Raw genomic sequence first — 20,001 nt, 5'->3', positions numbered from 1 at the left:
TATGCCACAACAACGCCACCCTCTTACGCTTCAGAAAGGCCATCATACGATTTAGCAAGACCATTCTATTATAGCAACTCGAGCCAACGATTCCGCTACAGCCGGATGCCATTCTTTCACGCCCAGCGAATTCAAACGTCGATACAGTCAAGTCGAATCACCAACGCCGACAACGTTTGCGTGGTGTTGCAAAGTTGACAGGGTACACACAAGATATGCTATTAAATTGGAACAAAGATACAAGAAGTCGTCAGTTGTCATCATCTTCCGCACCGTGCTGCGCTCATTGTCAATCTCAGAGATTTGACCACCCGGGTGGCATGGCTCGTACTCGAGAAGAAGACTGATCCGGAAAGGATTCTCGTAGCGACCTTCACCAACAAAGCACCGAGGGACATGAAAGAAAAGTTGGAACAGCCCGCGCTGCTTGGAAAACGCGTTTCCCGTTACCTTAAGATGGGCACATTCCATTCCATATGCGCTCGTATTTTGCAACGATACTACAGCTTCGTCGGATTAAAGAGCAATTTAGCATAATCGAGCGGGCCACTCGGTAAGCTGCTATTGACAGCTGGTCTTTGGCTTTTCTCTGCCGCATTTGTCGATAGCATCCGCAACATTGGCAAGCTCCAAAAAGAGCTCAAGGATCGATTAACAGATTTGGTCAGGAAGCCAAAGCGGGTATGTATGGTATTTAAGGGAACTGCTCGATAAAGCGACTAAATCATGGTTTGTAGGCTATTTCTAAAGCGAAATATCCAAAGCAAAGAACCAAGGATTAAAATGCGCCGAATTTGCAGCCACGCTGGGCCACGAGTTTCAAATATCAAGATACGACCATTCTCTATACAGTAAGTAGGTGACCCGGTAGTCTATAAAACTGGATATTCTCTTATTTATTGTTAGTGCGTATGAAGAGTAACTATTTGTCGTATAGATAGGGCTTATATGCCACTACATAAGAATTACCTCTGTCGTGTTTGGTATAATAAAAATAATGTATTCCCCATACATACATCCCTCTCTCATCGCATTATGTACATGTCTATGGATAAATCTCATCCTCAGAACCTTCACATTTAAATATACTGAGTTGTACCACAGTCAAATCATAATCAATGAAGATGAACCTCATGACCATCTTTATTCAGGAACCTACCCGCGGTATCGTTTTTGATATTTCTTCCTGACCATTTTATTTTTGTAGTTTGAAGTATATATTTTGTATTTTAGTTATAGTCTTCTTGCGGTCTTTTCCTACTTTTTTCTTCACATGGTTTTTAGGGGGATTTTACAGACGCACCTATTGTTTTACTTTTTTTTATTTGTATCGTTTCTTTTTTTTTTTCGGTCGGGAAGCTCTCGATATCTGCTGCATCGAATAACAAAGGTAAAATATCTTGACGACATTTTGAATCAATCTAGCCGTGACTGTACGGTGCCAGAGTATTGACATTGATAAACCAAAGTTCCATCAAGAGTCTCGCCCAGGTTATGTCGTATTGCGTTAGGCTTTTTGTCTGACGAATGACGCTCAATGTAAGGGGTGACCTCCAGCAGCAGGTAGCATCCATTGCACAGAGGGTGTACGGCTTGTTATAATAAATAACAAAAGTTTTTTGTTACTGTGACTGTGTTATGCTTATACCGCCCATCGAACGTTGATCAATTCCATAAAAAAAATAAGCATACGCAGCATATACTCTTAAGAAACTTGTAGGGTGTAGTCAAATAGACTGTACAAAGCAACTAACGGTTAATGGAAAGCGAGACATTAAAGACAGATATCAAGACAGAAAAGATAACAGGAAAACTAACAAACTGTACTGACTTTGGAGATGCAGGGAACAAACAGGGAACAAAAAAAAAGTAGAAGAAGGAAGGATAAAACGTATAAACGGGATTGTTGCCGGTCTACCCAAAGGACCTGACTGTTTCCACCGCATGGTCAATTATCTTGGGGTTTAACAAGAAGGATATAAAAAAATTGGTATACAGAACGGAATTGTTGCCGGTCTACCCGAAGGCCTGACTGTTTCCACCGTGTGCTCAATTAATGGGGTTGGTCGTTTTGGTCAACGATCCATCTCCTCATTGTCGCGAAATGTTCGGCGCAATGCTTCCGGGCGGGAATCCAATTGACGTCCGGACTCGGTGTAACTGGATCAGAGTCGAGCGGATGTTTCGTCCAGCATTGACATCTCGATTCCAAATCTACGAAAAAAGGGGGTTAGAAAATGTGATACAGCATGTCAAAGCGCATATAAGATTTACCACCGGGCGGTTCTGCATCATTTCACATTGCTCGCAGCGTCTGATAGGATAAATGGTCCTTCGATAGTTGCGTCGTGCTTGATAAAAAGTAAAAATGTAAGAGCCGTACTGTATGTTTCAAGGGTGAGCGTGATTAAATCGTACTTACCGACTAACTGGCGCTCTGGGATTCACTAGTGAAATGCAGAATGATGCCATCATCATTGAGCATCGATGTCGCGAATGATTTTCGCCACGGAGACGGATCTTCTTGGTCCTGTAAAATAGAAACGATAATATTAACCGTTTGCGTTATTTACATAGTTAATTTTTGACTTACTTGTGCGGGCATCGTGTCACCGTTTCGTCACGCACTTCAAAATATATGATATTATATATTATGAAGATGAAAATTTATCGCTTTTCCTTAAAAATAATAATAATAAATCCGTAAAAATGGTGCGGTTTCCGCAATTGCTACACATGACACTTGTGCGGAACTCATCCACACACAAGACCGGAGCTTTTCTCGTAAGAACCTAGCGGAACGTCTAGCAAGAAGAAATTGAGTTTCCAGTATACGGATATGTCTCAAATAAAATATATTGTACCTTCACCGGCAATGGGGCATGACCTTTGTATGACGGCTTTAAGTCTGCATCCCCGTATGCCACCAATACGGGTTGCAGATCCGCTGGTGCCTCCGTAGCCCGCCGCTTGCGTCGGCGTTCCTGCTTCCTCTGACGGGATGTGTTCTTGTGCACCGATTGTAGAGGCTGAGAAGACTCTGTATGAGAGATATGCTTACTTTTCACAATATACTTGTACACTAACAATCGCCGCTTGCGGATGCATACCCACCAGTTTGTCTGCCATGACATTCAGGGTCATGTTTCTTGCTCGGTACAACGTGCATCGGTTTTCGCGATGACGATAATGACATTTAAACTGAAAAAGCCTGGAATATAAAAGCACTATCAGTGATTAATAGCAGTCGCCGGCCGGTTACGAAAAAAAATGTACCAGTCATGATTAAGGGTCACTGTACCACTGTAACGGAAGAAGTCATGGACGGTCAACGCAGACGGAGTTGGTCGTAGACCTCCTGCATGTTCGCGGCGGAACGGTTCATGAGTTCCACCTGCGCGGACCAACGGAGCATGGACGAACCTCTGTAGTAGATACAAGCTTAGTTTTACTTACAATGTACGATCCTCTGGAAACACTTGCTGGTAATACCCGTTGGTGACGGAGTACGTATGTTCTCGACGCATGTTCCGGTCGTGCAAGTTGGCATCGGTGTCCACGGCAGAGACGACGGAGCGAATGCCTAACATCCATACCAAGGTCAGATATTCCCATCAAGCATATAGAAAAGAAGAAAGTAACAAGTACCGGGATCGATGTCAACGACGCGCGACTGGTGGAGTCGCTCCACGGTGAGGCCTTGGGGTTCTTTGTTGAGAAGGTAAATTCCCTGCGTCACAGTGGACAAATCTGGCCGCCGTTTCGTGAACCGAAATTCACGACGGGAGGACGGTGAAAGATGAAAATAACATTAGACAAGTCAATAAATTTATTGGTATTACTTAGAATTTTGCCAGGATACTGTACTTGGAAAGCTGCACCCACGACGGTATTCATGTGTTGCTGTTTATGGTTGCCCAAACTTTCAAAGCTTTTGTATAACTTGATATGGGAGTCATATTGCTCCAGTGTCGGTGGCACCGTGACAAACATCGCGATAAAGGCCAAAATCCAGGCCGTTGAAACCAGTTTCCGATTCTGAGGGGACCTTTTTAAGCGACTAAATGTCAATGTTATTGTGGCAACCACAGGTGAGACCTCTCTGGACCAAAATGCTCGAGAAGTATATTGGTTGATGATGCAAGTCTAGGAAGCTACCCTTCAACTTTGTATATTACAACATCATTGAACAACGATCACCCATAAGAACATTTGAAAAGCAAAGAATTATTGAAAAGAAAAAAGCACACTTATCCAAATTTCAGGAATTCGGCTGTTTTTTTTTCCGCGTTCATGAGGAAACTCCAAATTGGATTTTTTTCCCGATTTTGCTACCTCGGTTTAGTTTGAAAAAGCGCGGGAAAACTGTCACTGAATCATCTTCTCTCGATAAGCAAGAAAAATGTCTTTAATCGCCCCCAATAACCCCCCTTTTCCTGCCTATCGCGCCACAGATAAAGAATGTTTTGCCTATGACAGCACCATTAGACGTTGGCCCATTATCTTAGACAGTGTTATTTCTGATGTCGAACAAACACTAGTGGAAGAGACGAATGAAGCCAGCCAAGAAGAAGGACGGGTTATCTTGAAAGCTGTCAGAATTTTGAAAGAGGAAATCGCGGCAGACAAACCCCTCAGGTAAGAAGATTTGTAAAATTGATAATTACTTATCGGCTGACAGTATTCACAATTATCTGCAGATTACTCAACGATTCAGAAGACGATGTCGACACTTGGAACGGTCATATCCAGAAATACTTTCCCGATGTTACGTGGTTTACCGGCACTTGGTTATTTAATGAATGCTATTTGTACAGACGGCTGCGAGAATGCATCAGCATGACAACTCACTGGCGCGATTATGATCCCTTTGAACGTCAAAAAATTCAAACCTTCCGTGGCTCCCATGCATCTGTTTTCGAACTTGCACGAAAGATGTCGGCAATGACTTACCCTATGACCGAAGAACAACTGGAAATAATCTACGACGAACTTGTGCAAGTGTGCTTATGGGGCAACGCTACCGACCTAAGTCTGCTAACTAATATGACGGAAGAAGATATCAAGCGACTGCAAGCGATCGAAAAGGAGCATATGGCAGCACAAAAGAAGCTGATCGTGGTGGATGACATTGACGTGGTCTGGGGCAAAATCAAGACGTTGCAAAACAGCCGCGTCGATTTTATTCTGGATAATTCAGGTAAACTAAGCAGTAAAAACATGTATTCAAAAAATAATAACTGATGCACGGACTTCTATTCAGGTTTTGAAGTGTTTGTGGATTTCGTGTTTGCTGACTGGCTTTTGCAGTCTAAGAAGGCCTCGAAAGTGGTATTCAACTGTAAGACGATTCCTTGGTTCGTATCCGATGTGATGCCAAAGGATGTCCCTATTCTTTTCGATTGTTGTTTCGACCGTGATTTCTTCCCCCAAAAAGAAGAACGATCGGAAGAAGATTTCGTGGCTTTGAAAATCATGGCTCAGCGTTGGAAAGATTATATCGCCAATGGTCAACTAATCATTCAAGCGCATTCATTTTGGTGTAACGGGTTATCTTATTGGTATCTGAAATCCGAAGCGCCCGATCTTTTTGAGGATCTCAAGAAGTCAAACCTTGTTATTTTCAAAGGTGATCTGAATTTCAGAAAGTTGGTTTTCGATTGTGAATGGCCTGTGACGACATCATTCCGCAAAGCCATTGGAGAGGATATGGCCGAAAAGTTCACCAGCATCGTCACGTTGCGCACAAACAAAGCTGATACCATCGTCGGTTTAAAGGAAGGCAAACAAGAGGAAATTGAAAAAGTAGCTACCCCTTATGAATGGCGCTGTACCGGAAAATACGCTGTCGTTCAATACAATGAACCCCAACAAAAAGGGCAAATGTAAACTAGAATAAACCACCTTCATAGACTGTGCACTGCTAAATGAATGAACCTCCAAATAAACGCAATGTATTAAGTATGATTGCGAACTGTGCTCAGCGTAACGGCTGCTACAGCAGTAACCTTGGGTATTGATAGTTGCCGACTTTAAAGAAAGGAACCCAACGATCAATCACACGAAAATTGAGCAATAGATGGATATTTTTATCATTCATTGCAGTTAGCCGCTTTTTGCACCATTGCTTCTATTTCATATTACAGTGCTGTTCTGAAATAGTGAACATTCAATCGAGCGGTCACCATGACACTAAGAAAGAAAGCACAGGCAAACTGAACGAGCAACTTCCAAGGAAGGCTGCATGCCTTAAGCATTGAGCTTGTTGCCACGCATAGATAGATGGTTTTGTCAGCCCGATCATCAGCAGTGTAAAATAGAACACATCAGACAAAATCGGTATAATTGCTTCTGTCGCCATAAGGGGAGCACAGTGCTCTGTTGGGCCAGTTTGCTATCACTCAACGCAGTTTTTGAAGCCTGGCATAACTTTGATCAAAAACTACAGACTCAATACCGGTGAAGCCTGACCCAGATGTGCACATCAAACCCAATATAACAAATGCTGACGCAAAAATAGTTTACTTCGCTCTTGCCTCATCCCAAAATGAGAGACATCTTCCCTTCGAGCTGCCTCCATGCACCTAATGTGACTATACGAAACTGATTTACATACAGAGTCCGCCCAAAAAAAAGAGCACACAAATAAATAAGTGGCATCTGATAAGACTCACCAACTGTAGCCATCACATGTTTTTACTACGTGGAAGATGTGCGGGTGAAAATTGTTGGACCCTCTCGGCCATTGGCCAAAGTAGCTGCGATCAAATGAATATTGCGACTAGCGTTAACGTCACGCTACCATAGTGTGTTACAGCTAGTACAGTACTGCACACTATGCATCAATCCGCCGCCGGGAAGTCGCACTTGTTCCAATGTCTTTTGTCCACACCGCGAACACACCTAAAGCTTTATGTCAGCTGTGTATCTTTATCATCTTCATCAAGCGGAAAGCCGTACTTTTGAAGTATATATTCACTTATATTGCGGTGACCAGCGATCCTTCACGTTCCGCCCGCCGCAACAAGGTCCGGTGTCTGTTGGCAAGACCTGTTGGTTTTCCTCGCATGGACTGTCTGAATACCGCGTCTTCCATGGCTATTAGAGGAAATCTTGTGAGCGGCCCATGGTTAGCTTTCGCCACTTGTTGGACCTAGAAAAGCCCTCGCCTTGTGAGTTGCAACTGTGCAAGAATCGTGAAAAAGAATGGGGTTTCAATTGATGTTGTTACCTTACTATCTTTTCTGTCCTTTTTCTTCTTTTCTTCTTGCTTGCGTGCAGTGTATTCTTTACCACCGTTGAACATGGTGTTCACGAGCTCGCTTTCCGCCTTTTGCTTGCCAATGTAGTTCAAGAAACCGAGCGAGGAAAAGCGATCATTGTAAAAATTCAGCATGGAATCCAGACCCTGGGATAATTCTTGGGCATAACGGGTAATGTTTGCTGTATGAGACGACTTTCGTGACGGCAAATCCCGCTCAATATCAGCAATGGTTCGTCCATCAATCGCTGTCTGCTGTTTCATCGCAAGCATCGTCGCTGCCGATTATCCCCGAAATGTGGTGTGTTTGTTGGCCATGTCCATCGCTGGCGACGAACATTTCCGTGATCCCTAGATCGACTCCCCATAGATGGAAAGGGCTGTCAAGTTCAGCGGTAGTAAAATCTTCTATGGCTAGTTGTGGCAGGCTTTGAAGCTTTCGCATGTGAGAATACAATCCACACCGTACCCGTCTGTTCGAATGGTCCCTGCAAACAAAGGTCGGTTGTCTACCTTGGCCTCTTCGTGACTAATTGCATCCATTCTGGTTATTTATATGCTCATACATTTCCCCAGATTCAAACTTACCGCAACTTGGCAAAATTGAATATAGCGCTAAACTGTGCGAATGCTATTTCACGAGCTGGAAGGAGTGGAACGCGTGCTTTGAGCAATAACGCCCTCAAGCTTGTAAATCGACCGCTACATATTGCCTGCGAAAGTGTACATCGGTATCAATGGAAATACTCGGCTTTCTTTGACGAAAGCATATGATTGGGGGCAGAAGCAGGTGCTGGTATCGATCGCAGTTGTACTGCGTTCCTCAATGTCCAGTAAATATTTTTTTTTCAATTCGCAATAGCACTTTTGGCTTCGTTGATAGTGGTCCGCAAGATTTCAATAGAGCGTTCGGATAGATATGTGAAAACCAATGGGGGAACTTCTCCAGAGCTTTTGACTTTTGCAACTATTTGACGCACCAAGCAAGAACGAGATTGGCGGGGAAGAATGGAAAATTCCTCGAGAGACGTAATGAGCGTTCGCACCCATCCGTTGTTGGCTTTGGTTTGTACAACTTCAGCGCTGTTGATCTGCTCGGTATTGAAATTTTCATATTCACGCAAGATAGTGCGCAAAAACGGCAAATGTTTTCCTGCATGCGCCGAGAGGGTCTTCACATTGGTTGGTTTTGGGACGTTATCAAAGAGCTGGCGAAAATATCGCCGACTGCGGAATTGAGCAAGTCTGAACGTTCAATGGACGATGGCCATTCTGGCGAGTTTGCTGGATTATTGCACGAATCATAAATGTAGCAGGCAATTTTTTCAGCATTTTTCTTGGTAAGTTCCTGACAATATGTGATATAGTGACATGTTGAAATAGCATGGTAAGTAGAGCTTACTTGAACAGCACGCTGCAATTTAAAGCGAAAAAATCGGATGGTTCGATGCTCAAAACTTTCAGTGACCGAGTTAGAAAAATTGCTGTGGATTGATCGGCCAAAGAATCCAATGCGTGCTTATAGCCGGGTATATGTGTCAAAAAAGATGCTTGTGGGCAATGTCCAGCGTATTCCTGATAGCGTTCGGTCATGCTTTGCTTGGGTATCTTGATGTTGGTATTGGTGATATCCTCTCCGTGGATGAGCTGTATGCATGCGTTAAAGAAATCTTGCGAGGACAAAATGGGAGGGACTTCATGCTGGGTATCAAGCAAATCCAAAATGTAATACATTGCAAACGCTAGTGATTTGAGAGCTGCTGATTGCCAATAATCAACAAAAACGGTGACCTTGCAATTATTGCTTTCCTGGTTCTTCTAAATTCAGGAAAGTGGCGAGCCCGATTTTCTTGACAAAATTACTGCGATCTCTTCCGAGTAATAAATCAAGACGCTCTTTCGGTGAGACGAGTGAAAGGACAGTATCGCGGTATTCGTGAAGAATGGTCCCAAGTTTCGTTGCATTTCTAGTGCTTGCTTTTCATCCTCTAATTTTTTCCCCCTTTTGGCCGGCCCTGGATCACACCAATGTGTCTATTGCAATCGATGTTCTTTGCTTCATGAAAACCAACAGCGATGACAGTATTACTGTACCTTTTCTGTTATTCCTTCTTTTCGGCTTCAGCTTTGAGCTGCTCTTGCTTCTGTATCTTCTTCTTCCGAATAAGTTTTGCCGCTAATTTGAGGAAGTGCTGATGGGGCTTTTGTTGCTCTTTTGGAACACTGATCTTCTTCTGGCACCCGTGCTGCCAAAGGCAATGCCTGTAAAGCACGACTGAAGTTTGAAGGGCCCGCTGCGCCATAATCTAAGTGCCTTTGTAAACGTTGGCGACTTCCTTCGATTGCTGTCTGGATCAGGGCTTGCTCATCCACGTCCTTTTCATCTCTAAATTGTTGGCTGGGAATGGCGTATGTAGCTCGTTGCTTCCTATTAAAATATTTAGCGACTTTGCACCTATTTGCTATATTGTATAGTGCCCTATGTCTTTTCGGTTAGACATGGAGAAGAAGAGCGATAAATAGACTCATGATTCTTCATGCGAGATATTTAATAAAATGATCAATGCCAGTGTGATCACTAGAAGTATGTTGATCGATCCAGCATCACTTTTTACGATCATCATTTGGGGACTTAGACCCAAGTTCATTAGATATTAGAAAGCTTAGTCTCACGTATAACGCCGTCCAGCGTTTACTCGTAGATGATGCAGCTCAAAGTTTGCTTGGTGGTTTTTGCTATAAACTGACATCAAAGATTACCTCAAGAAATACATCGCAATCAGGAACAATGCTCGCCTGATTCAGCTACTGATTTTGCATCGCGTAATGATATTATTGATGTAACATCAACACCCAAACTAACATTATGATAAATTATATTTCATGCGAATTTCTTGATCCACCCTGCGGAACATGTAATCTGATCATACGTATATCTCCTTTAACAAGCCGTATACCGGCTGTGCAATGGATGCCACCTGCTACTGGACGTCACCCCCTTACATTGAGCGACATTCTTCAGGCAAAAAGCCTAACACAATACGGCATAATCTGGGCGAGACTCTTGATGGGACTTCGGTATAGTAATGACAACCTTAGGGCATATGTTGCAGCATGAGTTGATTCTGAATATGCGCAAAGCAGCACAGCACACCCCCCCCACCCCTTGTTCCTTCCAGCCCAAGGTTATGATCATTTAGTAAAATGACTGCGAACAACTTCTAAACATCGCCAGCGAATAAAAATTCCAGAAAAAAACAATTGTTTCCTGATCTTTTGTGAGTTACGGTCGAAAAAGGTAATCATTTTCGACCCTATTTCCCTATTTTATTAATAGAGAACCGTAGATACATTTGACCTTTCATCAGTGATTACTGTGTTTCACATATTGTAGGGTATAGGAATCAGGCATTAACGCAATCACAAGATATTCCAGTCTTTCGTCCATCGCTGAACCACTAATGACTTGCCATACTCAATCTAAGCACCCGAGAAATCGAGAAATTTTGTGATCTTTGTTTATAGAACTTTCATGCTAAGGTTTTCAGGGAGGGAACTATGAACGCCTCTTGTAAGATAGGAATTAGTACGGGTCATATTATATTGAATAGTATAGCTACTGTAAAGTTATTGTAATGGGATTACAATTGAGTTGTATGGCGCCTGTCTCCTCTGGAGAAGGTACTCGTTTTGCTATTTGGAATCGGCCTCAGGACAATGCAATGGTTTATCTGTCTGTCTGATATCTATCAACATCTGTGAGATCTACTACAGTCAACTCAATCCCGAGTTTGAATTACATGAAAGCATGAATAATTTATAAGATATTAGAGGTCAGTAGAATGCGTAGCTCGCAAGCTCCTCTTCGTAAAGCCACACAAAATGTCGCTGGTTATGTCCATAATAACACTGTGGGCCGTGTTCTGCAGGGAATGGAGTAAATCTTCACAAGTAGCTCCGAGAAAACCGCATCTGACGTAATTTCACAAGTGAGAAAGGGTGCAATTAGCTAGAAGCTAGAAAACATAAAGACTGGACCATTGACGACTGGAAGAAAGTCTTATGGACCAACGAAGCGACTTTCGAACTGGGAGAGAAGAGCGGTCAGATTCGTGTATGAAGAAAGAAACACGAACTTAACAATTCGAATTGCTTAGCCCTTACCTTCGATAATGGGCGATCTACACAGATGATCTGGGGCGGCATAATCCACGCTCAGAAGACTGAAATGTCCCTTTTTAAGAAAATACAGTCGCAACGAAAGAAGTTGCAGAACCAAAAAAAAGGGCTTTCCGTTGAATTTGTGTATGAAGGTTCATTATCATTCTTTTTTTGCCACAAGATATGACACTTCTCTACTAATGGAAGGTGGTGCACGTATCATTAGAGTGTCGGCTCCAAAAACTGGATTCAGGAGCGCGGAATCCGCCAGCTGGATTGGCCAGCAATCTCAGAACTTCAACCCTAATCAAGCACTTATGGCAAAAAATGAAGGTCAAAATAGGATGACGCTGGAGCACTTTCGGTGCGTAATCTTGGAAGCCTTGGACAGCTTGGAAGACTGGAACAAGCTGATCGAGCCATATTGGCCAGATATGAGCAGCGCTCGATGCCAAAGGTGGTAACACCCGGTGGTAATTGTCAGTTTGGCCAGTTGCTCTACTTATTCCCGTTTTTCTTTCTTTCTTTTTGCTTTACATATAGTATGTACATATTTTTGAATAGTACAAGTGTCCCATTTGATGCGCGTAGCATTGTTTATCAAGGAGAAAGAACTATAAGGCTGTAGAAGTACCATGAGGAAGTGAGGGAAAAAATCGGGAGAAATTGAAAATTGTCTCTTTTTTTTTTTTTTGGTGCGGCACTGTACTATCGAACTGCGCCACCTTACAAGCAAAACAAGGTAAAACATACTTATAGCAGAGTTTACATGATTTGGAAAAACTCCATAACGATCTGTATTTACAAAGGTCAGAAGGAGAAAAAGGAATAAGTGTCGACATGATGGGGTGTAAAAAAAAAAGCAAGCGGCTACACTATTGTTCACCAGGCCGTTTTGCATTGCAAGCAACAATTTTAACCTTATCCGCTGACACAGCTTCTTGTTCAAATTTGAAATTGGGATTTTCAATAATGAATGTCCAGACATCATCGCAGAAACGGTACGTATGCAAATGACCCTATACATACAAGGTCAATCTCGATTATCATTAAAACTAATATCGTAATCGTACCTTAACAGTAGCTTTGTTTCTCACCAACTGCGCTAAGGATTCAGAAATGCTTTTATCGAATGTAGTTAACACACGCATGGCTAACTGCGGATTGATGTGGCCACTTTGAATTAGTTCATCCAAAGAATCGGTCAATGCCATGCCAATGCTAAGTATCATCATATATTTAGTATCAAAGATTCTCTCAGACGTTGTATCGACTGTCAATATACCTGCTTCGACGATATAATTCATAAAACGGAGTGGCAGACATTTTGGTAAGTGGTCAAAGAACTATGCTTTTTTTGTTTGCCTCCGCTTTTGAGAGGGTTACCTGATTTTTCGTCGAAAGACGGAGTTCGAAAATAAAAACCACCACGCAAAATGAAGTGGCCTTGCCTGTTTATGCCGCTCAAGCCCTTATTTTTTTAATTCGTTCTTTCGATGCTACTTTTACGTTGTCAGTAACTGAAGAATATCTGATGAGATTTCAATACTAAATTATGAAACATTTATCATTTAAACGCGGGGGATTTGACTGACGAAATGCAAGCTACTAGAAAGTCAACTGTGCTAACATGTGGATTATCATAACCTTCTTGTCAGATAGTTTGAGCGAAAGAATATTTATTGAGAAATATGTGAATTTACGGTATTTTGATCAGTTGTTATAGGAATTATGCCTGTTTTCGTCTGTCATATCAGCTCTGCTATCGTATTACGTATTCCATGCAGTCGGTGGCATTGATTCATTGTAAGATATGTTCATCTTTCGATATCCGACTCCATATAATGCATGCCTTTTTCTGTTTCTTTCATCATTTTGATTCAGACAAAAATTTTGTATCAAGTTGTTGTGATTATTAGATCGTGGATGGACAAATTCAATGGTCAATGAAAAACAATTATAGACCAAATCCTCGGCGGCGGGGTGTTCGTATATCCCTCAGACCTGGAGTGGCAATGCGTGCTGCTCTTGTGGTGTTTAATCGTGCCTGAGCTATCCGAGATTCTTCCTCCTGCTCTTTTTCACGAGCTATTTCAACATAATAATGAGTACATTGGATAACACCAAGAAAGATGACTACGTACCTAATTTCATCTCCATCTCCATGTTCAATTTAGATTCCGTAGCAATATTGGCCAATCGTTTCTCCTAAAGCATCATCGATGAGAAAGCAATCTTTATACCCGCTGAACACAAATCAGTTACCTTATGACCGTAGTTTTTATCGCGATCACGAATTGAAAAGAACATCGGACCTAATTCGGCCAACCAGAATGGATCCACAGCTGTTACACATTGCATATATTCTTTGGAGGTCAAGATAAGCTCGTGGTATACGACATAGTCAGGTGTGAAACCAGCACCGAATAGAGCGCTTGTTGGATGGAGATGACACTTCATACCAGATCGACAGTTAATATATTCACCAATTCCCTTCAATCTCGCAGCTTGATGGAAGTAAGCGGAACAGATACATTTTCTGCAGTAGATGAATCAGCATCATATAACTTCAAACGCTCTTCAATAAATTTACAACAATTACCTCACTACATCCCAATCTGTACCGCACGACACATAAGGCATTTTGATGGTTTTCATGATATCCATCAGTTGAGACCGAACTTCTCTTGCTTTACGCATGGCTTTCGCATGAATAAAATGCCTGGTGCACCAGTCATCACGATAACTAGCAGTAAAAAAAATGAATATCCAGGAATTGTATGTCCTGATGATTCATAGTGTCTTAATCGGGACTTACTGATTCGATTTCCATTGGGTGTACACATGCAGAAGCGTCAAGTGATCACTTTCCGGAACAAAGAACTTTTCTCGAGCAGCATCGCTTTCCTCCATACGTTCTTTCGGTCGATAAAATACAGACGGCACAGATAGCATTGACACAATAGTCTTTAAAGAAAAAGAATGAGGGAAAGCCGCTTTTAAGATAGGAACAGGTCGATCCCAGCTTACCAATACTTCGGCAGTACATCCTTGTTCTTCAGCCGTAATCAACATTTTGGCTAGGGAGGGATCCAAGGGAAATTCGTTCATTTTGCTGCCTGCAGGCGTCAATTCGCCCGTGTTATCGAACGCTCCAAGTACCCACAGTTGATACATCGAATTTAGGATATTTTCCTGTCAAAGCGTCAAAGCGTCAGTTGATTGGCATTATAAATGATTGAAACATAACTGACCTGTGGAGGCGGATCCATGAAATCGAACTGTAGCAGGTTTTTGACACCCAAAGATTTCAACTGAAGCACCACACTCGCTAAGTTTGTACGCTGAATTTCAGGAATAGTATTGAAAAACATCTCATTTCGGTACGCTTCTTCCGTATACAAGCGATACGCCACACTAAATGAGATTTGTTTGTCAGTATTTTGCTGCTATTCACTTTACAAGTAGAACACACGACTTACCCAGGTCCAGTTCTACCAGCACGACCGCTTCGCTGATTTCCATTTGCTTGACTGATAGGAGTGATTTGCAAGGCATCCATACCAATCCTTGGGTTGTATACTTTGAGCTTACAAAAACCAGTATCAACAACATACATGATACCGTCGACTACGCACAGAATAGTTACTCATCAAAACGTCATCTTGTTCATTCTTCCTCATCGTACCTGTTAAAGACGTTTCAGCAATGTTTGTTGCAACGATCACCTTTCGGGCATTGTTTTCGGAACGTTGGAAAATTTTCGCTTGTAGATCAGCAGGCAACTGGGAATAGATCGGTAAAATGGCCAATGGAGGCGGAGAATCAAGTTGCTCCATGCGTTCTGCAATATTTCAGAAATTCAGTTCGTACATCCATTTATTTGAGCACCAAACAAACAAAATTATGTTCGTAACTTACCCTTCAATACTTGGCATGTAATTTCAATGTCTTCTTGACCAGTCATAAAAATTAGTACATCGCCCGCAGGTTGTGACAAATGAATTTGCAATGTTTGCTTGACAGCGCTGTCCACATAATCTTCACAAGGTGTTTTGCTGAAGTTGACATCGACAGGAAATGTACGACCTGGGATGTAAAAACAGGGAGCATTACCGAAAAATTGGGAGAACTGCATAATTTGGTCAGACAATAATAGCTCTTTTTACTTGGTCGACTTTCCTCAACTTACCCTTTCGGCATTCATTGTAGCCGACGTGACAATGAGTTTCAGATCTCGTCGGCGGGCCAGCACTTTACGGATGGATTAACAACGCGGCAAACAAGCTGACCTTTCAATACCTACCTTTCTTTAAAAGTCCCATCAGGACGTCGGTGTTTAAAGCACGTTCATGCGCTTCATCCATAATGATGGCACTGTATTGGTCTAAATCCGGAGAGTTCATCGACTCGCGCAAAAGAATACCATCGGTCATATCTACACATGATAATATTAACACCAATGGTTTCACAAAAAAACAATAATGCCAACTTACATCGGATGACGGTGTTTTCGGACGTTTGATCTTCGAAACGAATCGTGTAACCCACAAGGTCGCCTAATTTTGTCTATGGCATGTTCATTCAATTAGATCCGTTCAGCACTCAAAGCGATAACTTGACATGAAATGACATGACATACCCCCATTTCCTCTGCTACACGCTTAGCCACCGACATTGCAGCCACACGTCGAGGCTGGGTACAGCTGACTTTGCCATAGGTCGTATATCCATCTTCGTGAAGATACTGCGTCAATTGAGTGGTTTTACCAGAACCAGTTTCACCAACAATAATGACCACTGCAATCAAAAAATCAATAACCGCTATACGTCAGTCTCTTTTATTCAAGTGAAACTTACCTTGGTTGTCACGTACAACTTTCAAAAGTTCTTCGCGAACGGCAAATACAGGCAAAAATTCTCGTTGTTCTCGCATGGTTCTTGTTCGCGCAAATTCACTGACCGCTTCCGAGGATTTCAAATGTTCAGCAAATTTCGAGTCTCCTCGGGAACCGTCCTCCGATTGGTCATCTGTCATCAAGGATTAGTTTAAAGTATTTCATACCTCAAATGAAGCCAAACACATACCTTCTGTTGGTTTATTTTTAACGCCCATAAGATTACCCAATACCGTGCCTGCAATATCAAGCTTTGTCGCTTTTGCTCGTTCTGATTGCTCTCGCTTCTCTTTAACTAGCCGGCTCCCCTTCCTCGAAATGATAGCCAAATCAGATGTAGGATCTCGAACGTGCTGTACAGCTTCCAATTGTTTTGTGAACACCATCCGTCCGTCAAGGAAAGGTGGTTTGATATCATGCACGAGCACATGAACACGATTCTAGCACACAAAGTAAAAAATCCGGCGCCCTTTTCTTAATTTTCTCGTGCATTTCCTAACATACCTCGTTATCTTCCTCAAAGTCGGTATCCACTTCGCGCCTCTGAGCAACACCACTACTCAACATTCGACTAGCTTCCCACATGTCGGTGTCACGGTTATACTGAGCTTGACGAGCAGACAATTTTTTGAGTTGTTTTTGAGCCAATTCTTCCTCTTTTTGCTTATCATGCGTCTCATACTCGGCAAATGGGTTGTGTGTTTCGTCCATGGCCTAATTTCGCCCAGTGAATACCATGCTGTTACTAAGTTGTGACACCGAACCCCATACTTACTCCAGATTCTTCCATATGATACCAATCCCGGTCCAACTGCGCCTGTTCCTCTTCCCAACGCTGACGATCGTCATCATCTCCGGGATATTCCTCCGGGTATTCCAAAGCTACTTCGTCATAAGCTGTCGATCTCACAGCCGGAGTCATAAAGTCCAAATCACCGCGTGTACTGCCTGTAGCACGCCTTGGCGTCATTCCTCCTGTGGATAACCGAGGCGTGAACGATCCTGCATCTTCTCTGGGAGTCATACTAGCCCATTGGCTGCGTTTGATCAAGCCGCCACGACGAGGGGTCATCGAAGGATCTTGCTGGGGGCTGATCTCCTGACTCTCCTTTTTTAAAGATCTTCTTTCATCATTCCTACTGCCGTCATCACGATCAAGGCGACGATGCGATGAGGACGACGAATGGCGATCACCTCTGGATCGACGCTGACTATCCATGTCATCCTTTGTGGAACCATAAACCGCACCACCTAAGCTATGCGGTCAGTTTTTTCTTACCCAACCAGCCAACTCACCCATATGCTCTGTACCTCTTGATCTTTCTTTGCGTTTCATATTTTCCATACGCTTGAGGGCCACTTCCGAAATACCACCAGGGTTAGACGGCGTTTCCATGCGTTGAGACCGATAATGACCACGGTGCTTCGTAATGTTCTCTGTAGATATACGTACATCAGCTACGCACAATAAAGTTGATCAATGTTAACTTACCCGCATCGTCCACGGTAGAAGAGTCATCATCCCAATTCGATGTGGAATCCAACTTTACTTTCTTTTCGGCATACTTCTCTTTTTGAGAAGCTGCAGATTCTGCTTCCTTGGCCGCTTCTGCCAGACGTTTCTTGCGCGCTAATTCATCCAAACCGAGTAGTGATCCTCGCGCTGGCGGAGCCTTGAAGATCGGTCGTTCCTACAACAAGATCCGGTTAATATCATCTCTAATGGCCATACTCCAGCTACGTACTTCAGCCGAGCTTGACGATTTGTTTCGAACGATAAGGCCGCCCGGGAGGTTGTTGCCTAACATCAAGACTTCGCTTTTGGTGCCATCGGATACCACAGCTTTCTGTGAGCCAGCCGAGCTTTGTTTTTGAGATTGGAAATAGTCGCTGATCTTCGTGTAGATGTTCTGCAAAAATTCAGAGTTGAATCTTCCAAAAGTTTGACAAGCTAAACATAGTCAGTGTTAGTTTAATTATCCCGTTTTGCGTCAGAACAGTTCCAAATCGTCTGAATACCTGCTGCGAATTTCTCAAAATTCCTGTCATTCTTGGCGATTTGGACAACTCGTTTCGCTAAAAGATCGTTCGGGTTGGTGAGATTTAGTGCGCGTGAAAAGTCGATAGCGATTTCATGCACAAAATCAGCATGTGGTTCTTTTTCTTGCGCCATATTCGTTTCTCGCCTTTTCCCGAGTTTGCAAAAGCTTAGAGGACTTTTGGGACAATCACTGCAATTTGCGAATTTTGTGACCACAAAATTTTTTTGGTTCCCCTACAAATCAGCATGAACGGAAATGCCTGAAATACCAATAGTGCCAGCCGAAAAAAATACAAGAAATGCAATTGTTTTTAGAGAAGAACCATAACTAGTAATTTGTGTAAACTGCGTCTGTGTCTACCCAGGCCGACGTTATCTCTGTAGATTGTCACTAAATCATTTTCGCAACTCCATCAGCGACATAACACTATGGATTTCACAAGGTTACGGTCGAATAACAGCAGTCGTACGTTTGTCAGCAGATAGATTTGTAACCACAATATTGTCGATGCTGCTAATAGGCTACATTAACCAAGAGAGCAGTTTATATCGACGCACGTTACGCTCCAGCTCCTAAAGTTATATGATGATTCTATACTCATTGCTCTCCAGCCGTGACCCGGTTTTCTATTCCCTAGTCTGTACAGCGACAAGCAGCTGTTACCGTAAACCATGGAATCCCGCTAGGGCGATGGTTCCCCTATTCGATCTGCACTTACGTCGCATTGCCAGACCTTGTTGCAAGTCTCGCACGTGAAACACGGGAAAAGTGTGTATGACAGTAAAGCGTTATAATCTCGCCACGGTCCAAACTCTTTTTTTTTCGCTGTTCGTCATAGCTGCCAGAGACCCTGCGACAAAACAGCAAAGCTAACACGCTGTTGAAATGCCCACAAAGAGGGGGGCTTTGAGCACGCAGGCATGAGTAATGAAGAGGCTGTTCGATGAAGATGACTCGGAGCGATTTTTTTTTATTTTCTGCGCAAGATAAAATAAGCCGCATTGATCTCATCACGATTTAGAAACACGTGCTGATTTTGTTATGCTCTGTAGTCAATACCGGACCATATCAACAGCGGCATGTATATGAATGTAAATAGGACCTCTGTTTTTTTAGGTAATTGATAGTGTAACAGATTGACAAGGTTAACACTATATTATATGAGTTCTAGCTATTGCAGGATACACAGATACATTCCAATTTCTTCAGAAGGCTCGGAAAAAAATTCAGACAGTTTGCTAAATAACGGATATGATAGTCGTTATAATTCAACTCAAGCATCATCTATTTCCAATAAAAATATGTATCGGACCACAAATCCATTTGAGTTAAATAAGTCAAGAAGTACGCAACAGAAGATGTCCAGTTGCATCACGCGAGCCCATAAGTCACAAAACGGAAAATGGAAAACAAGGGTAGATCCCATTAACCTTCTAGACTAAAGACCGTCCAAAATGGTCCTACATACTTCACGAAAGAAACCCATTGAATGTCCTCCAAGACCCGCTGTAAAGTGATTCTGTTGGAACGACAAGCTTGACTAAACTCAAGCCACGCTGAATCACTATCTTCAAAGGAAGCTGCCAAAGACGTCCACGATGATACACATTTATAAACGAGCGATGACGAAAGAGAACCA

At 42.7% G+C, this 20,001-nt stretch overlaps 8 protein-coding genes across 8 annotated transcripts; 1 reads left to right on the top strand and 7 right to left on the bottom strand.

The window, feature by feature from the left end:
- Positions 1-2,165: 2,165 nt before the first annotated feature.
- BYT42DRAFT_545472 (uncharacterized protein) lies at positions 2,166-3,144 on the bottom strand (the record flags this gene model as incomplete). Its single annotated transcript, XM_051565816.1, has 5 exons — positions 2,166-2,214; positions 2,423-2,530; positions 2,594-2,627; positions 2,865-3,040; positions 3,062-3,144. The coding sequence occupies 5 exons, from the start codon at positions 3,142-3,144 to the stop codon at positions 2,166-2,168; spliced, it is 450 nt and encodes a 149-aa protein (XP_051424896.1).
- Positions 3,145-3,328: 184 nt separating this feature from the next.
- On the bottom strand, positions 3,329-3,993 carry BYT42DRAFT_545471 (uncharacterized protein; the record flags this gene model as incomplete). The annotated part of the gene is made up of 3 exons (XM_051565815.1): positions 3,329-3,425; positions 3,457-3,583; positions 3,843-3,993. The coding sequence occupies 3 exons, from the start codon at positions 3,991-3,993 to the stop codon at positions 3,329-3,331; spliced, it is 375 nt and encodes a 124-aa protein (XP_051424895.1).
- A 409-nt stretch (positions 3,994-4,402) lies between these two features.
- BYT42DRAFT_494296 (uncharacterized protein) lies at positions 4,403-5,889 on the top strand (the record flags this gene model as incomplete). The annotated part of the gene is made up of 3 exons (XM_051564291.1): positions 4,403-4,638; positions 4,701-5,200; positions 5,264-5,889. The coding sequence occupies 3 exons, from the start codon at positions 4,403-4,405 to the stop codon at positions 5,887-5,889; spliced, it is 1,362 nt and encodes a 453-aa protein (XP_051424894.1).
- Positions 5,890-6,699: 810 nt separating this feature from the next.
- BYT42DRAFT_634948 (uncharacterized protein) lies at positions 6,700-7,562 on the bottom strand (the record flags this gene model as incomplete). Its single annotated transcript, XM_051572485.1, has 2 exons — positions 7,232-7,562; positions 6,700-6,798 (listed from the first exon to the last, which is right to left on the bottom strand). The coding sequence occupies exons 1-2, from the start codon at positions 7,532-7,534 to the stop codon at positions 6,700-6,702; spliced, it is 402 nt and encodes a 133-aa protein (XP_051424893.1). The 5' UTR covers positions 7,535-7,562.
- Positions 7,563-8,109: 547 nt separating this feature from the next.
- BYT42DRAFT_613378 (uncharacterized protein) lies at positions 8,110-8,995 on the bottom strand (the record flags this gene model as incomplete). Its single annotated transcript, XM_051571728.1, has 2 exons — positions 8,110-8,506; positions 8,664-8,995. 2 exons carry the CDS (start codon positions 8,993-8,995, stop codon positions 8,110-8,112), a joined length of 729 nt encoding a protein of 242 aa, XP_051424892.1.
- A 2,908-nt stretch (positions 8,996-11,903) lies between these two features.
- Positions 11,904-12,766, bottom strand: BYT42DRAFT_567176 (transcription initiation factor IIA, gamma subunit-domain-containing protein). Its single transcript, XM_051568068.1, has 3 exons — positions 12,708-12,766; positions 12,496-12,643; positions 11,904-12,441 (listed from the first exon to the last, which is right to left on the bottom strand). The coding sequence occupies exons 1-3, from the start codon at positions 12,746-12,748 to the stop codon at positions 12,298-12,300; spliced, it is 333 nt and encodes a 110-aa protein (XP_051424891.1). The 5' UTR covers positions 12,749-12,766; the 3' UTR covers positions 11,904-12,297.
- A 321-nt stretch (positions 12,767-13,087) lies between these two features.
- BYT42DRAFT_311380 (P-loop containing nucleoside triphosphate hydrolase protein) lies at positions 13,088-15,351 on the bottom strand. Its single transcript, XM_051562972.1, has 9 exons — positions 15,344-15,351; positions 14,905-15,266; positions 14,677-14,839; positions 14,453-14,617; positions 14,241-14,389; positions 14,025-14,168; positions 13,688-13,961; positions 13,567-13,630; positions 13,088-13,510 (listed from the first exon to the last, which is right to left on the bottom strand). The coding sequence occupies exons 2-9, from the start codon at positions 15,039-15,041 to the stop codon at positions 13,380-13,382; spliced, it is 1,227 nt and encodes a 408-aa protein (XP_051424890.1). The 5' UTR covers positions 15,042-15,266; positions 15,344-15,351; the 3' UTR covers positions 13,088-13,379.
- Positions 15,180-18,597, bottom strand: BYT42DRAFT_311362 (uncharacterized protein). Its single transcript, XM_051562971.1, has 14 exons — positions 18,340-18,597; positions 18,066-18,271; positions 17,813-18,011; positions 17,632-17,757; positions 17,096-17,571; positions 16,825-17,034; positions 16,511-16,760; positions 16,283-16,453; positions 16,065-16,222; positions 15,919-15,991; positions 15,729-15,860; positions 15,615-15,676; positions 15,344-15,511; positions 15,180-15,266 (listed from the first exon to the last, which is right to left on the bottom strand). The coding sequence occupies exons 1-13, from the start codon at positions 18,491-18,493 to the stop codon at positions 15,395-15,397; spliced, it is 2,334 nt and encodes a 777-aa protein (XP_051424889.1). The 5' UTR covers positions 18,494-18,597; the 3' UTR covers positions 15,180-15,266; positions 15,344-15,394.
- Between the last annotated feature and the right edge of the window lie 1,404 nt (positions 18,598-20,001).

This window comes from Radiomyces spectabilis (genome assembly GCF_025331425.1).
Source record: "Radiomyces spectabilis strain NRRL 2753 chromosome Unknown BYT42scaffold_5, whole genome shotgun sequence".
Classification (NCBI taxonomy): domain Eukaryota; kingdom Fungi; phylum Mucoromycota; class Mucoromycetes; order Mucorales; family Radiomycetaceae; genus Radiomyces; species Radiomyces spectabilis.
This window is presented reverse-complemented; position numbering and strand designations above follow the sequence as displayed.

What these genes read in the sequence shown, in the direction of transcription:
- BYT42DRAFT_567176 (XM_051568068.1), bottom strand. Translation starts at nt 12,748, where the DNA reads ATGTCTGCCACTCCGTTTTATGAATTATATCGTCGAAGCAG. An exon ending in GAATTATATCGTCGAAGCAG is followed by an intron (nt 12,644 to 12,707) that starts GTATATTGACAG and finishes GATGATACTTAG; the next exon opens with CATTGGCATGGCATTGACCG. An exon ending in GAAACAAAGCTACTGTTAAG is followed by an intron (nt 12,442 to 12,495) that starts GTACGATTACGA and finishes TTGTATGTATAG; the next exon opens with GGTCATTTGCATACGTACCG.
- BYT42DRAFT_311380 (XM_051562972.1), bottom strand. Translation starts at nt 15,041, where the DNA reads ATGTATGTTGTTGATACTGGTTTTTGTAAGCTCAAAGTATACAACCCA. An exon ending in TCATGGATCCGCCTCCACAG is followed by an intron (nt 14,618 to 14,676) that starts GTCAGTTATGTT and finishes ACGCTTTGACAG; the next exon opens with GAAAATATCCTAAATTCGAT. An exon ending in ACCCAATGGAAATCGAATCA is followed by an intron (nt 14,169 to 14,240) that starts GTAAGTCCCGAT and finishes TTTTACTGCTAG; the next exon opens with TTATCGTGATGACTGGTGCA.
- BYT42DRAFT_311362 (XM_051562971.1), bottom strand. Translation starts at nt 18,493, where the DNA reads ATGGCGCAAGAAAAAGAACCACATGCTGATTTTGTGCATGAAATCGCT. An exon ending in AATCGTCAAGCTCGGCTGAA is followed by an intron (nt 18,012 to 18,065) that starts GTACGTAGCTGG and finishes ATCTTGTTGTAG; the next exon opens with GAACGACCGATCTTCAAGGC. An exon ending in ACGCAAAGAAAGATCAAGAG is followed by an intron (nt 17,572 to 17,631) that starts GTACAGAGCATA and finishes CGCATAGCTTAG; the next exon opens with GTGGTGCGGTTTATGGTTCC.